The following is an 18106-nucleotide window of genomic DNA, read 5'->3' on the forward strand; positions in this document are numbered from 1 at the left end:
TAGTTATTATTTAGTCACAAGCACTCCTTAATGTGCATTGGTTCAGCATTTATAAAAAAAAACAGACGCAGGAACGCACTTAACCACTTTCACTGTCACTTTTGAAACTAGCAAAAAATAGGCAATATAATAGATATTGTAGATCGGCTACTTTTTGTATGACAAAGTAGAGCATTTATTTAAGAAAATACAGTATGGATATATGAGGTTTTTGTCCAAATTATCCAAACATTTGAGATCTACAAGCTCACAGGGCAGGACTTTGTGATGTCCTGTGAGCTTGTAGCCATGTCATTTTAGTCGACGAAAGTAACACACAAGAGGTCAATCATTTCCTTTGCAGACGTTTTAGAAACCAGTCCATCCATGCTTTTAACTTCCAGACTGGACCGTCCCGTCCCCCGTCCCCCTACAGTGACCCAAATCACTGTAGACAGACAGACAGACAGACAGACAGACAGACAGACAGACAGACAGACAGACAGCTGTGGAGCTGAAAACCATTGATTTTTAAAGCTTGTTTTTAAAGCCTTGAACGCTGCCTGTCAGTGTGTGTGTGTGATGTGTTCTGGTTTAACACGCCGGGAGGCTGATCTCTGACTGACAAACCTCAACAGACCATAGATATAATGCTTCTGAGGTTAAACTCTCCTCAACAGACCATAGATATAATGCTTCTCATGTTAAACTCTCCTCAACAGACCATAGATATAATGCTTCTCAGGTATAACTCTCCTCAACAGACCACAGATATAATGCTTCTCAGGTATAACTCTCCTCAACAGACCATAGATATAATGCTTCTCAGGTATAACTCTCCTCAACAGACCATAGACATAATGCTTCTCAGGTATAACTCTCCTCAACAGACCATAGATATAATGCTTCTCAGGTTAAACTCTCCTCAACAGACCATAGATATAATGCTTCTCAGGTTAAACTCTCCTCAACAGACCATAGATATAATGCTTCTCAGGTTAAACTCTCCTCAACAGACCATAGATATAATGCTTCTCAGGTATAACTCTCCTCAACAGACCATAGACATAATGCTTCTCATTTATAACTCTCCTCAACAGACCACAGATATAATGCTTCTCAGGTATAACTCTCCTCAACAGACCACAGATATAATGCTTCTCAGGTATAACTCTCCTCAACAGACCACAGATATAATGCTTCTCAGGTATAACTCTCCTCAACAGACCATAGATATAATGCTTCTCATGTTAAACTCTCCTCAACAGACCATAGATATAATGCTTCTCATGTTAAACTCTCCTCAACAGACCATAGATATAATGCTTCTCATGTTAAACTCTCCTCAACAGACCACAGATATAATGCTTCTCAGGTATAACTCTCCTCAACAGACCATAGATATAATGCTTCTCAGGTATAACTCTCCTCAACAGACCATAGATATAATGCTTCTCATGTATAACTCTCCTCAACAGACCACAGATATAATGCTTCTCAGGTTAAACTCTCCTCAACAGACCACAGATATAATGCTTCTCAGGTATAACTCTCCTCAACAGACCATAGATATAATGCTTCTCAGGTATAACTCTCCTCAACAGACCATAGATATAATGCTTCTCAGGTATAACTCTCCTCAACAGACCACAGATATAATGCTTCTCAGGTATAACTCTCCTCAACAGACCATAGATATAATGCTTCTCAGGTATAACTCTCCTCAACAGACCATAGATATAATGCTTCTCAGGTATAACTCTCCTCAACAGACCACAGATATAATGCTTCTCATGTATAACTCTCCTCAACAGACCATAGATATAATGCTTCTCAGGTTAAACTCTCCTCAACAGACCACAGATATAATGCTTCTCAGGTATAACTCTCCTCAACAGACCACAGATATAATGCTTCTCAGGTTAAACTCTCCTCAACAGACCACAGATATAATGCTTCTCAGGTATAACTCTCCTCAACAGACCATAGATATAATGCTTCTCAGGTATAACTCTCCTCAACAGACCATAGATATAATGCTTCTCAGGTATAACTCTCCTCAACAGACCACAGATATAATGCTTCTCAGGTATAACTCTCCTCAACAGACCATAGATATAATGCTTCTCATGTTAAACTCTCCTCAACAGACCATAGATATAATGCTTCTCATGTTAAACTCTCCTCAACAGACCATAGATATAATGCTTCTCATGTTAAACTCTCCTCAACAGACCATAGATATAATGCTTCTCATGTTAAACTCTCCTCAACAGACCATAGATATAATGCTTCTCAGGTTAAACTCTCCTCAACAGACCACAGATATAATGCTTCTCAGGTATAACTCTCCTCAACAGACCATAGATATAATGCTTCTCAGGTATAACTCTCCTCAACAGACCATAGATATAATGCTTCTCATGTATAACTCTCCTCAACAGACCACAGATATAATGCTTCTCAGGTTAAACTCTCCTCAACAGACCACAGATATAATGCTTCTCAGGTATAACTCTCCTCAACAGACCATAGATATAATGCTTCTCAGGTATAACTCTCCTCAACAGACCATAGATACAATGCTTCTCAGGTTAAACTCTCCTCAACAGACCACAGATATAATGCTTCTCAGGTATAACTCTCCTTAACAGACCACAGATATAATGCTTCTCAGGTTAAACTCTCCTCAACAGACCACAGATATAATGCTTCTCAGGTATAACTCTCCTCAACAGACCATAGATATAATGCTTCTCAGGTATAACTCTCCTCAACAGACCACAGATATAATGCTTCTCAGGTATAACTCTCCTTAACAGACCACAGATATAATGCTTCTCAGGTATAACTCTCCTCAACAGACCATAGATATAATGCTTCTCAGGTTAAACTCTCCTCAACAGACCACAGATATAATGCTTCTCAGGTTAAACTCTCCTCAACAGACCATAGATATAATGCTTCTCAGGTTAAACTCTCCTCAACAGACCATAGATATAATGCTTCTCAGGTATAACTCTACTCAACAGACCATAGATATAATGCTTCTCAGGTTAAACTCTCCTCAACAGACCATAGATATAATGCTTCTCAGGTATAACTCTCCTCAACAGACCATAGATATAATGCTTCTCAGGTATAACTCTCCTCAACAGACCACAGATATAATGCTTCTCAGGTATAACTCTCCTCAACAGACCATAGATATAATGCTTCTCAGGTATAACTCTCCTCAACAGACCACAGATATAATGCTTCTCAGGTTAAACTCTCCTCAACAGACCACAGATATAATGCTTCTCATGTATAACTCTCCTCAACAGACCCCAGATATAATGCTTCTCATGTATAACTCTCCTCAACAGACCATAGATACAATGCTTCTCAGGTTAAACTCTCCTCAACAGACCACAGATATAATGCTTCTCAGGTATAACTCTCCTTAACAGACCACAGATATAATGCTTCTCAGGTTAAACTCTCCTCAACAGACCACAGATATAATGCTTCTCAGGTATAACTCTCCTCAACAGACCATAGATATAATGCTTCTCAGGTATAACTCTCCTCAACAGACCACAGATATAATGCTTCTCAGGTATAACTCTCCTTAACAGACCACAGATATAATGCTTCTCAGGTATAACTCTCCTCAACAGACCATAGATATAATGCTTCTCAGGTATAACTCTACTCAACAGACCATAGATATAATGCTTCTCAGGTTAAACTCTCCTCAACAGACCATAGATATAATGCTTCTCAGGTATAACTCTCCTCAACAGACCATAGATATAATGCTTCTCAGGTATAACTCTCCTCAACAGACCACAGATATAATGCTTCTCAGGTATAACTCTCCTCAACAGACCATAGATATAATGCTTCTCAGGTATAACTCTCCTCAACAGACCACAGATATAATGCTTCTCAGGTTAAACTCTCCTCAACAGACCATAGATATAATGCTTCTCAGGTATAACTCTCCTCAACAGACCATAGATATAATGCTTCTCATGTTAAACTCTCCTCAACAGACCATAGATATAATGCTTCTCAGGTATAACTCTCCTCAACAGACCATCATACTATAATTCTAGTAACCTCTGTAGTGGTGGTGAGTACGTGAGTGAAGATACCCGGTTCTCCTCACTGGCTGGACCAATTGCTCTGATTTTGCACACAGCCATTGACCATTACCATCTGAACGCAACTGTGAAGCCCGTTTCTCAATTTCATCAAATCTCAGCTTCTTATTAGCGTTTTTGTGTCAAACACTGTCGCCATGGTTACGGGGCTGCCCAGCTATGGGACGAACTGCCTCCCGGGTTGCCAGATCATGTGCGCATATCCCCCCACGGATGCGCTGCGCCGACCGGGTATGGTCTAGTAGATATAATGCTTCTCAGGTATAACTCTCCTCAACAGACCATAGATATAATGCTTCTCAGGTATAACTCTCCTCAACAGACCATAGATATAATGCTTCTCAGGTATAACTCTCCTCAACAGACCATAGATATAATGCTTCTCAGGTATAACTCTCCTCAACAGACCACAGATATAATGCTTCTCAGGTTAAACTCTCCTCAACAGACCATAGATATAATGCTTCTCAGGTATAACTCTCCTCAACAGACCACAGATATAATGCTTCTCAGGTATAACTCTCCTCAACAGACCACAGATATAATGCTTCTCAGGTATAACTCTCCTCAACAGACCACAGATATAATGCTTCTCAGGTTAAACTCTCCTCAACAGACCATAGATATAATGCTTCTCAGGTATAACTCTCCTCAACAGACCACAGATATAATGCTTCTAAGGTATAACTCTCCTCAACAGACCATAGATATAATGCTTTTCAGGTATAACTCTCCTCAACAGACCACAGATATAATGCTTCTCAGGTATAACTCTCCTCAACAGACCACAGATATAATGCTTCTCAGGTATAACTCTCCTCAACAGACCATAGATATAATGCTTCTCAGGTTAAACTCTCCTCAACAGACCATAGATATAATGCTTCTCAGGTATAACTCTCCTCAACAGACCACAGATATAATGCTTCTCAGGTATAACTCTCCTCAACAGACCATAGATATAATGCTTCTCAGGTATAACTCTCCTCAACAGACCATAGATATAATGCTTCTCAGGTATAACTCTCCTCAACAGACCACAGATATAATGCTTCTCAGGTATAACTCTCCTCAACAGACCACAGATATAATGCTTCTCAGGTTAAACTCTCCTCAACAGACCACAGATATAATGCTTCTCAGGTTAAACTCTCCTCAACAGACCATAGATATAATGCTTCTCATGTTAAACTCTCCTCAACAGACCACAGATATAATGCTTCTCAGGTTAAACTCTCCTCAACAGACCATAGATATAATGCTTCTCAGGTTAAACTCTCCTCAACAGACCATAGATATAATGCTTCTCAGGTATAACTCTCCTCAACAGACCACAGATATAATGCTTCTCAGGTTAAACTCTCCTCAACAGACCATAGATATAATGCTTCTCAGGTTAAACTCTCCTCAACAGACCATAGACATAATGCTTCTCAGGTTAAACTCTCCTCAACAGACCACAGATATAATGCTTCTCAGGTATAACTCTCCTCAACAGACCACAGATATAATGCTTCTCAGGTATAACTCTCCTCAACAGACCACAGATATAATGCTTCTCAGGTATAACTCTCCTCAACAGACCATAGATATAATGCTTCTCAGGTATAACTCTCCTCAACAGACCATAGATATAATGCTTCTCAGGTATAACTCTCCTCAACAGACCACAGATATAATGCTTCTCAGGTATAACTCTCCTCAACAGACCACAGATATAATGCTTCTCAGGTTAAACTCTCCTCAACAGACCACAGATATAATGCTTCTCAGGTTAAACTCTCCTCAACAGACCATAGATATAATGCTTCTCATGTTAAACTCTCCTCAACAGACCACAGATATAATGCTTCTCAGGTTAAACTCTCCTCAACAGACCATAGATATAATGCTTCTCAGGTTAAACTCTCCTCAACAGACCATAGATATAATGCTTCTCAGGTATAACTCTCCTCAACAGACCACAGATATAATGCTTCTCAGGTTAAACTCTCCTCAACAGACCATAGATATAATGCTTCTCAGGTTAAACTCTCCTCAACAGACCATAGACATAATGCTTCTCAGGTTAAACTCTCCTCAACAGACCACAGATATAATGCTTCTCAGGTATAACTCTCCTCAACAGACCACAGATATAATGCTTCTCAGGTATAACTCTCCTCAACAGACCACAGATATAATGCTTCTCAGGTATAACTCTCCTCAACAGACCATAGATATAATGCTTCTCAGTAGGGGTGTGCCGATATATCGTCCCGCGATATATCGCGATACGTTTTCGCGACGATATGTATCGTTTTGGGGAAAAAAATATCGTTTTTGAAAAATCATAATCATTACAATCATAATAATCAGGCATGCAAACGGCCCCGAAGTGAAAAGAGTGACAACATGTTTTTTTTTCGGGTCAGGTGTCATACTATTTGGATTCAAAACGGCTATTGTAGCTGAAAAGCTACAAGTTTGCATGTCTGAATAATGCAAAAACAGAATTATTTGTTTGCATTTTCTTTTTTTCTCCTCCATATATTTTCATAATAAAAAAAGTGCGTATCGTATCGTATCGAAATCGTATCGAAGTTGTGAGCCAAATATCGTATCGTATCGTTTGGTGAAATTAGTGTATCGGCACACCCCTACTTCTCAGGTATAACTCTCCTCAACAGACCACAGATATAATGCTTCTCAGGTATAACTCTCCTCAACAGACCACAGATATAATGCTTCTCAGGTATAACTCTCCTCAACAGACCACAGATATAATGCTTCTCAGGTATAACTCTCCTCAACAGACCATAGATATAATGCTTCTCAGGTATAACTCTCCTCAACAGACCACAGATATAATGCTTCTCAGGTATAACTCTCCTCAACAGACCATAGATATAATGCTTCTCATGTTAAACTCTCCTCAACAGACCATAGATATAATGCTTCTCAGGTTAAACTCTCCTCAACAGACCCTAGACATAATGCTTCTCAGGTATAACTCTCCTCAACAGACCATAGATATAATGCTTCTCAGGTTAAACTCTCCTCAACAGACCCTAGACATAATGCTTCTCAGGTATAACTCTCCTCAACAGACCATAGATATAATGCTTCTCAGGTATAACTCTCCTCAACAGACCACAGATATAATGCTTCTCAGGTATAACTCTCCTCAACAGACCATAGATATAATGCTTCTCAGGTATAACTCTCCTCAACAGACCACAGATATAATGCTTCTCATGTATAACTCTCCTCAACAGACCACAGACATAATGCTTCTCATGTTAAACTCTCCTCAACAGACCATAGATATAATGCTTCTCAGGTATAACTCTCCTCAACAGACCACAGATATAATGCTTCTCAGGTATAACTCTCCTCAACAGACCATAGATATAATGCTTCTCATGTTAAACTCTCCTCAACAGACCATAGATATAATGCTTCTCAGGTTAAACTCTCCTCAACAGACCCTAGACATAATGCTTCTCAGGTATAACTCTCCTCAACAGACCATAGATATAATGCTTCTCAGGTTAAACTCTCCTCAACAGACCCTAGACATAATGCTTCTCAGGTATAACTCTCCTCAACAGACCATAGATATAATGCTTCTCAGGTATAACTCTCCTCAACAGACCACAGATATAATGCTTCTCAGGTATAACTCTCCTCAACAGACCACAGATATAATGCTTCTCATGTATAACTCTCCTCAACAGACCATAGATATAATGCTTCTCAGGTATAACTCTCCTCAACAGACGTATGTATTCAATACATCAACATGAACATATTATATTAACACTTTACTACATGACATCAACAAATAAAAACAGCTATATTTACAGAGGAGGAACAGTGTATGATCCCTGATTTAAAGGAGATTTACCATCTATCTCTACTTGTAGTTTTAATATCTATATCTGTTTGTAGTTTTAATATCTATCTCTACTTGTAGTTATAATATATATCTCTACTTGTAGTTTTAATATATATCTCTACTTGTAGTTTTAATATCTATATCTGTTTGTAGTTTTAATACCTATCTCTACTTGTAGTTTTAATATCTATCTCTACTTGTAGTTATAATACCTATCTCTACTTGTAGTTTTAATATCTATCTCTACTTGTAGTTTTCTGACAGATGTTTTTCATGTATGATGTCAGGGTAATATTTTGGTTGTAGATCTGCTGTTTTCACTGAGGAGATTAGCCTATTTTATTACATAATGTCACAAGTATTATATCATCGTCAATTATTTGAGATAATGGCAATTATGTTGCATAATCGCCATAATCGTTATCATGTTGAAAAATGTTCATATACTTTCAAAAGTAGCAGAAATAGCTGATCTACAAGCTTACAGATCAGCTATTTTTAATAGTTTAAAATTATTAATTATGTCAGTAATCTGCTCTGTGCAATGTGGGATTACGAAGCCTAAAAAGCAAACAGAAATGAAGTTTTTATTCGTTAGCCCTAGCCCTAGTCCTGTAGCCCTATCCCTAACCCTGGCTCTAGCTCTAGCTCTAGCCTACTGCAGGCGTCTTCAATGATTTACAGACCCAGGAGGTATTCTCAGACATTAGATTTAACCACTAAACCCTCAATTTTTCACATTTGCCTCTTCTGTACTTGGTCAGCTCTTTTCCCCCTCCACCAAATCTCTTCGCTGAAAATAGCCGATCTACAAGCTCACATGTAGATCTGACCGTCCCAGAATAGCGATGCTATAGGGTTCAAGTGGTTAATGTAAAAAATACAAAAAATAAGGTTCCTATCACGGCCCCTTTGTAGTAACTCTGAGACCCCCAAGGGGTCCCGGACCCCCTGTTGAGGACCTGTGGTGTAGGGGGAAAACAGGAGGGGACCCCAGGGTATAGAGTTTAAGTGACTCCATATCTTCTTGAAGCTCACTTTTATCTACTGGCTTTTTAATAAACTGATGGTATTTATTGTATCAACAATATTTACATTATTTCATCTAGTTAAATATTAGAATCAGTTTTTATTGTAAAGTTACTTTGTAACTTTGCTTGTTTGAAATGTGCTTCATAAATAAAGATATTATTATTATGAATTGTATTATGCCTGGCTATCCAGAAATACATTTAAGCAGAAATTGTACTAATTTCCATAAAATATAGCTGTGCGTGTGTGTGTGTGTGTGTGTGTGTGTGTGTGTGTGTGTGTGTGTGTGTGTGTGTGTGTGTGTGTGTGTGTGTGTGTGTGCGCGCGGCGTGCGTGTGCGTGTGCATGTGCATGCGTGCGCGTTTGCAAACGTGCGTGTGACGTGTGCGCTTGTGTATGTGTGCGCTTGCATGCGTGTGTGTGTGTGTGTGAGTGTGAGTGTGAGTGTGAGTGTGTGTGTGTGTGTGTGTGTGTGTGTGTGTGTGTGTGTTTAATGTGCAGCAACAGTAGTTGCTCATAGAAGCATGAACACACACCTGGCCTTATGTCTAAGATATGCATGTACTCTATGAATTATTATAATTAATTACTGGATTAATGCTGATATCATCACCTCTCACAGTTTTATAACTAACTTTATACTTTAACCAGTGAGGACTTGTTCAAAGACAACATTTATGAACAATTATTCATTCATCCTTTTTTTTGGTGAATGTTGGGTGTGAATTCTGGTCAAGTTTACAAAACTCAAATAGCTTTATCATTAGAGAGGAACAAATATGTCAAAAAGGCATAAAACATCCAGGTCCAGGCACTTAAGGTGAATATTGTAGGTGAAAGGCCTTCACTATATTTGGGCTACAGACATTAAAGAACACCTATTTTTTGTCTCATTCCTAAGCCAATAATTTGACGACCAGCAAACCGGTAGGCAGCGTTTCCGGTAGAAGACGCAAAGGAGACTCTTTGTGTCTCCTACCAGAACCGCTGCCGGTCATCAAATGATTGGCTTATGAATGAGACAAAAACTAAATAATATCCATGAATTGAAGTCTCCATGGGGTGAGTGAGTAATTGATAGAAAATAAGTAATTATTTTGGCTGAACTACTCCTTAAAAACCCTGTGTTATTCAACGGCTATTCGAAAACAGCCGAATCACAAGGTCAGAGCGTGTCACTGTGCAACACATTGTGAGCTTGTAGATCAGAAAATCGTAGTAATTAAGTATATTTAATGCCATTACTTTTCTACTTTTACTCAAGTCATATTTTGAATACATGGGCCTTCTACTTGTTAAAAAAGAGTACTTCTACATTGTGGTATTGCTACTTCCACTTAAATACAAAGTATTTCTTCCACTGTGGTTAAAATCAGCCGTTGTCTTTCTGCAGAGTGTTTATGATTGATGCTCACTTCTGTTTCTCCTCGCAGATTGTGACAATCAGTGACAATAGGCGCACAAGCACACACACACACACACACACACACACACACACACACACACACACACACACACACACACACACACACACACACACACACACACACACACACACACACACACACACACACACACACACACACACACACATACACACACACACACACACACACACACACACAGAGCCAACAGTAAGCAGTGCAGTGGAGTGTAAACATTGCAGTGATTTTGTGACTTTCCTGTTGGCTGTATAAAATGATTGCATACATTTGTTGGGAGGACCAAGCGTTGCAAACGGCAATTTCCTTTTTCCTGCCAGTAAAGTGTGTTTCTGCGTTGATGCTTGATTTGTTGTGATGTTTATGTGAGGATGAATGCTCGTTCGACAGACAACACGACCTGTTAGTAATCCTGCTGCTGTCTTTGTTGTGACAGTAATCAACGTTTACGCTCTAACCTCTCGCTCACAGTGTCTGATGTTTGGCCAGTGTGTGTCGTGCAAGGGATAATTGACGGGTTGCCGCTCATTATTGATGAATAAATCCCGACAGGATGATTAGACACCTATTACACGGCTACTTAATAAATAAATGAATACATTGACCCAAACAAAGACAACAAAACGAAGTATTTCCTTGCTTACGGCAATGAAAGTATTCCATAAGTGTTGCGCTGGGCGGACGCGGTCGCTTTAGGTTATTGCATCGTCTATTTTTCACACTTATAATGTTTTACAAACTGTTATGTTGGATTCAGCATAAAATCAAGCAGCACAGGTTGATATGAGCAGGTGCTCTGAGGCTTTGATTAGACAGAGGTCTGTTATGTATTTATTTTAATTTATTTTAATCCCATGATTTTGTAACCCCTATTTTTTACACCAGTGCCAATTGTCTATGTAATCCTGGGCACTACCTTCCCTCTGCCAACCTAGGGAGGCCAGGGCCGAGCTCATGCCTCCTTCAATGCATGAGAGCCAACTGACCTTCTTGTCACCTGACAGGAGGGGGAGTTTCCCTGGTAGGACGTAGCTTGTTATCACCTGACGGGGGGATGGGGGGGGGGGGGGGGGTTTACCTGGTAGGACGTAGCTTGTTATCACCTGACGGGGGGATGGGGGGGGGGGGGGGGGGTTTACCTGGTAGGACGTAGCTAGTTATCACCTGACAGGGAGGAGTTTCCCTGGTAGGACGTAGCTAGTTATCACCTGACAGGGAGGAGTTTCCCTGGTAGGACGTAGCTTGTTATCACCTGACAGGGGGGAGTTTCCCTGGTAGGACGTAGCTTGTTATCACCTGACAGGGGGAGTTTCCCTGGTAGGACGTAGCTTGTTATCACCTGACAGGGGGGAGTTTCCCTGGTAGGACGTAGCTTGTTATCACCTGACAGGGGGGAGTTTCCCTGGTAGGACGTAGCTTGTTATCACCTGACAGGGGGGAGTTTCCCTGGTAGGACGTAGCTTGTTATCACCTGACAGGGGGGAGTTTCCCTGGTAGGACGTAGCGCGTGGAAGGAACACGTTATTCCAACCAGTTCCTTTCCCCTCATCAGGCGCCCCGGCTGACCAGGGGGAGGCAGTATAGAGATTAGGATTACTGCATGTTTTTTGTGAGGGTATTAACTACCCTAGGGAACACGGGGAGAACATGCAAACCCCGCACAGAGTCGGCCCTTTCGCCAACCCCACCTAGGGTATGGGCACTGATGACACGGACACAGAGGAGAGAACACGCCCCCAGCGCCCACAGCGCCCACCCTGCGGGAATCGAACCCAGGACTTTCTAGCTGTGAGGCGACAGCGCTACCGACTGCGCCACCGTGCCCCCGACAGAGGTCTGCTAATGAGCTCAGTGGTCTTTATCCAGAAATAAAACACCGCTAAATTCAGTGATTGACCAATCAGAATCAAGCATTCAACCAAGCCTTGTAATATATGTTTAGAAGATATAGCATAGCAACCAGATCCAGACAGAGAGAGAGAGAGAGAGAGAGAGAGAGAGAGAGAGAGAGAGAGAGAGAGAGAGAGAGAGAGAGAGAGAGAGAGAGAGAGAGAGAGAGAGAGAGAGAGAGAGAGAGAGAGAGAGAGAGAGACAGAGAGAGAGAGAGAGCGATAGATAGATAGATAGATAGTTAGATAGATAGATAGATAGATAGATAGATAGAGCGATAGATAGATAGATAGATAGATAGATAGATAGATAGATAGATAGATAGATAGATAGATAGATAGATAGATAGATAGATAGATAGATAGATAGATAGATAGATAGAGCGATAGATAGATAGATAGATAGATAGATAGATAGAGCGATAGATAGATAGATAGATAGATAGATAGATAGATAGATAGATAGATAGATAGATAGATAGATAGATAGATAGATAGATAGATAGATAGATAGAGCGATAGATAGATAGATAGATAGATAGATAGATAGAGCGATAGATAGATAGATGAAGCAGAAGCAGATGGAAACAGATGACTCGCTGTGATGAACCCTGGTGGGAACTAGCCGAAAGAAGAAGAAGAGCATGTAGTCTGTATACAGTGAACAGTGAACACGCTACCAGCTCAGTGAGTGTCCGCCCAGAGAGACATTGGGAGGTCCGGGGGTTCGAATCCCCCCGGCCGTGTCATCATACCACAGTCTACAGAAATGGGATCCGATGCCTCCCTGCTTGGCTGTCAGCATCAAGGTATTGTATCAGGCGCTCTGTGTGCGCCGTGGCACCATGCGTGTCTCCCGCCCCGCCGCTTGTCATGTCACGCAAGCTAGCGCTGACATGACACGCGGTGACATGTGCCGCGTCACAGCGCTGAGCAGAACAGATGCTCTTCTGTTACTTAGCATCCTCCTCTAACGCACTGAGACCTGGAACGCATCTGTGTGACTTTTAGATTTCTCCGGCTGTTCAAAAATAGCAGATCTACAAGCTCATAGCACGGCACCGAGTGCCGCGCTATGAGCTTGTAGATCTGCTATTTTTGAAAAAAAATCTTGAATTTTTTTTTTTTTCAGATTAAAAAAAAAAAAAAAAAACTGTTAGGATTTAGAAAACATTTTTACGATTTTTTAATTTTTTTTCAAGATTTTTCAAAAATAGCAGATCTACAAGTTAATAGCGTGGCACTTGGTGCCGCGCTTTTTTGGCACTTGGTGCCACGCTATGAACTTGTAGATCTGCTATTTTTGAAAAATCTTTGAAAAAAAAAAATGTCCGATTTTTTTCAAAAACTGTAAGGATTTAGAAAACATTTTTACTTTTTTTTTTTTTTTCTTCTCCAAGATTTTTCAAAAATAGATAAACAAGCTCATAGCGTGGCACCGAATGTGGCGCTATGAGCTTGTAGATCTGCTATTTTTGAAAAAAAATCTTGAAAAAATATTTTTTCAGATTTTTTTTCCAAAAACTGTTTTAGGATTTAAAAAACATTTTTTAAGAATCTCCTCAGGGTCTTAATGGGTTAATTGGACGTTACTTTTTATAGACGGTGGAGCAGATGCCACAACGCTCACAGATGTGGTGACACTCCTCTACGCTACGCCGCCAGTTCAGCCTGGCTCTCATTGTTGTTGTTTTCACTTTTTTTGTGCCTGTGTGTGTGTGTGTGTGTGTGTGTGTGTGTGTGTGTGTGTGTGTGTGTGTGTGTGTGTGTGTGTGTGTGTGTGTGTGTGTGTGTGTGTGTGTGTGTGTGTACGTGTTTGTGTGAGAGAAATGTTTCATAACTAACATGCAGAAACACCTGCATATCGTTATATATATATATATATATATATAACACATATTGTTGTCTGGCAGAAACCTGTTAACTCCGTATTGTAACTTTTTGTCTTGTGTCGTATTAACTCCCCACTTGATCATAACCCGTCACACAAAAGCATGAAAAGCAGCAGATCTACAAGCTCACACACACACACACACACACACACACACACACACACACACACACACACACACACACACACACACACACACACACACACACACACACACACACACACACACACACACACACACACACACACACACACACACACACACGCACATGTGATGTGACAAATAAACGGGTTGGGGGGGAGGGGGGGTTACAGTCATGTCACCTCTCTGTTGTTTCCAGATGGTGCATGTTGTCACGCGTGTGTGTGTGTGTGTGTGCGTGTGTGTGTGTGTGTGTGTGTGGGGGGGGGGGGGGGGGGGTCCTAAACTTCCTGCATTGTCTCATCACTGCACCTTGACACCATGGCAACCACATCTCTCTCTCTCTCTCACCTGAGATGTTCCACAATTATGACATGACATCATCCATGACATCATCCATGACATCATCCATGACATCATCCAGCTACTTTCGTTGCCGCGAACGGGAATTCCCGTCCAATTCTTTTTAAATTGTTTTTTGCCAGACCTAAGGGGCCTACATGAGGCTCTGTCCCCCTTCCGTCCATACATGGGCATAAAAGGGAATTTATTCTGGGTCTGGCAGAAGCAGGTCTCCCGGTCTTGTTAAAAGATTGCGACATATAAAAGATGGCGAGACATCTTACTTTCAACATGGTCTAAATAAAGGAAGGCACAGCTCCAGTTACATATGTATTTCTCTAGACAACAAACAGTGATCCCTTGTGTTTACCAACGCTCTGACAAGCCATCATAATGTATATAAATGTTCTGTGGCCAGTTGGGAAAGACGTGTGTTTTTTTTAAAAATAAGTCCAGTAATGTCTTTACACAGGGGTAAATAACTTTATACAGGGGTAAATAAGTCCAGTAATGTCTTTACACAGGGGTAAATAACTTTATACAGGGGTAAATAAGTCCAGTAATGTCTTTACACAGGGGTAAATAACTTGACACAGGGGTAAATAAGTCCAGTAATGTCTTTACACAGGGGTAAATAACTTGACACAGGGGTAAATAACTTGACACAGGGGTAAATAAGTCCAGTAATGTCTTTACACAGGGGTAAATAACTTGACACAGGGGTAAATAAGTCCAGTAATGTCTTACCTCTCTTCAGGTTTCCTATCATGGTGTATCTGGGGAACCCGGGCAGAGCCCTGTGGGGCCCCAGCAGGAGGCCATCTTTGACCCACTGCACGGGGCCCGAGGCCCTCAGCACCTCGCAGCGCAGCACGGCCGTGGACCCCCCGCGGACCGTCACGTTCCTGGGCTCCGTCCTGAAGGCCTGCTGGGCCCCCCCGCCTCCTGGACATGGATGACATGGACACCCAGGGGTTAAAATAAACACTTTTTGGGGCGGTGTAACCACCCCCTATAAGTGAGGTTTGGACACCGACCAATCCTGCACCGTGATTGGCCAATAGTCTACAACGCAGTCTACAACCCTAACCCTTCCACAGTCAATGCAAATCTATACTTTTGCAAAGTCAGCCAATCACATTACAGCTAGTGTCATCACCACTAGCTGTAATGTGATTGGCTGACTTTGCAAATTCAGGACTGTGATTGGCTAGCGAAACACATGACACATGTGCAGCCCTATGAATAGCAGTATGGACTTTTAAAAAAACACTTTTATGTTTTTTTTAAGTGACTCACTTCCATCACTGTGATGACCACTGTGACCACACCGCCCACTTCACACTGGGTGTGATTTTATTATTACATCACAGCTTTATAGAGGGGTAAATAACTTTATACAGGGGTAAATCACATGTTTAAAGGGTAAATCAGAGGGTGACATTTGTTTATGTGCAAGCTCTATCATTTATGTTGTTTTCAGGAAAGAAAGAAAAGGGGGGACTGAAAAATAAAGATTGTATGTATTGAATACTTTATTTGTTAAAGGATCTATATCATGATTTTTAAAAACATATCTAATATTCAATATCATATTGTTTATGTCCCTCAAACGTGTTTCAAAAGGTTTGAGCCTAAATCAAGCCTCAGATATACTCATTCCAACTAACTTCTCTCTGGCTTATAAAGCACTTTCACCTAGAATACCACATTGTCCTGATTTGCACGCGACGCTATTGAGACATTTTGTATGCATGTTATGGAAAAAGTAAAAAAAAAAATCCCACCCTGTGTGAAGGAAGCGGTGCCTTTGATGAGTGGCCTCCTGGTGGCGCTATAATAGGGCGGGGCGGGGCTTCAGCAATTAATGCTCGTCCCTATTGGTGGTGTAAGTCCACATACCAAATTGGGACTTGCTGGCATGCTGCGAACTGGAGTTATAGCTGTGTAAAGCGCTGTTTAAAGCCAGTGGCCTCCTGGTGGCGCTATAATAGGGCGGGGCGGGGCTTCAGCAATCAATGCTCGTCCCAATTGGTGGTGTAAGTCCACATACCAAATTTGGACTTGCTGGCATGCTGCGAACTGGAGTTATAGCTGTTTAAAGCCCGTGCTCAAACGGACATAACGGACAAACGGACAAACGGACAAACGGACAAACGGACAAACGGACATACGGACGGACATAGTCAAGAGTAGAGCGGCTGGCACCGCTAAAAAAGAAACTAGAAAATGTGCTCCTCGGAGCACAAGTCTCCGCCAGCAGACTTGTGTTGGGAATGTTGGGAATGTTCTAATTCTTATGTTCTAATTCTTACAAAAAATAGAACATGTTACTGTGTCATAGTAACATGACACAAGTGTCCTATCCGTCTGTATAAGTGTCCTATCCGTCCTGTCTGTATAAGTGTCCTATCCGTCCTGTCTATATAAGTGTCCTATCCGTCCTGTCTGTATAAGTGTCCTATCCGTCCTGTCTGTATAAGTGTCCTATCCGTCCTGTATATGTAAGTGTCCTATCCGTCCTGTCTATGTAAGTGTCCTATCCGTCCTGTCTGTGTAAGTGTCCTGTCTGTCCTGTCTGTGTAAGTGTCCTATCCAATTGTTACAGTATCCGCCATTTCTCAGCCATTTCGTGATTATTCCTGTCTTACCTCACTTTGAAAGAGGCTAAGACTCTTTCAAAGTGACACATGTATTTATAGGCCGCTATATGTCACTAGCCAATCAGATCACACTATTTCACCGTATTGTCACGTGTGGCTTGACCAATGTTAGCTTGACATGTGGAAAGTGAAAACAATGTCTCCTGGCGGAGACAACTAGAAAATGTGCTCCTCGGAGCACAAGTCTCCGCCAGCAAATATTGGAATTTATTCCAAGATTGGAACTTTGATGATAGTGTGTACGCCAGATGGCACATTGACTGCATTACTGTGGATTGCCTTGAATTCATCCTGTCTAAGCTATTTATAGTACGTATTGTGATGACACGTATTGCTCCGCCATTTCTCAGCCATTTCGTGATTACTCCTGTCTTACCTCACTTTGAAAGAGACACAGACTCTTTCAAAGTGACACATCTATTTATAGGCCGCTATACGTCATGCGTCTGACTAGCCAATCAGAGCACACTCTTTCAACGTATTGTCACGTGAGGCTTGACCAATGTTAGCTTGGCCGAGGGGGGGGGGGGGGGGGGGGGTGAAAACATAGTCTCCTGGCGGAGACAAAAATCACACCCAGTGTGAAGTGGGCGGTGTGTGGTCATCACAACATGACTCACTTAAAAAAAAGTCCATACTGCTATTCATAGGGCTGCACATGTGTCATGTGTTACGTGTCACGCTAGCCAATCACA

At 41.3% G+C, this 18106-nt stretch overlaps 1 protein-coding gene across 1 annotated transcript in view; it reads right to left on the reverse strand.

Annotated features, from left to right (window-relative positions):
* Window positions 1–18106, reverse strand: part of nphs1 (NPHS1 adhesion molecule, nephrin) — a gene marked incomplete at both ends in the record, with an annotated part of 149367 nt that overhangs the window by 108979 nt on the left and 22282 nt on the right. Inside the window, one exon of the mRNA XM_084048619.1 lies at window positions 15496–15693. Coding sequence (XP_083904745.1) covers window positions 15496–15693 — 198 coding nt within the window. The remainder of the gene's footprint in view (window positions 1–15495; window positions 15694–18106) is intronic.

The sequence above is a fragment of the Gymnoscopelus microlampas genome, assembly GCF_963454915.1.
Source record: "Gymnoscopelus microlampas genome assembly, chromosome: 3".
Classification (NCBI taxonomy): Eukaryota; Metazoa; Chordata; class Actinopteri; order Myctophiformes; family Myctophidae; genus Gymnoscopelus; species Gymnoscopelus microlampas.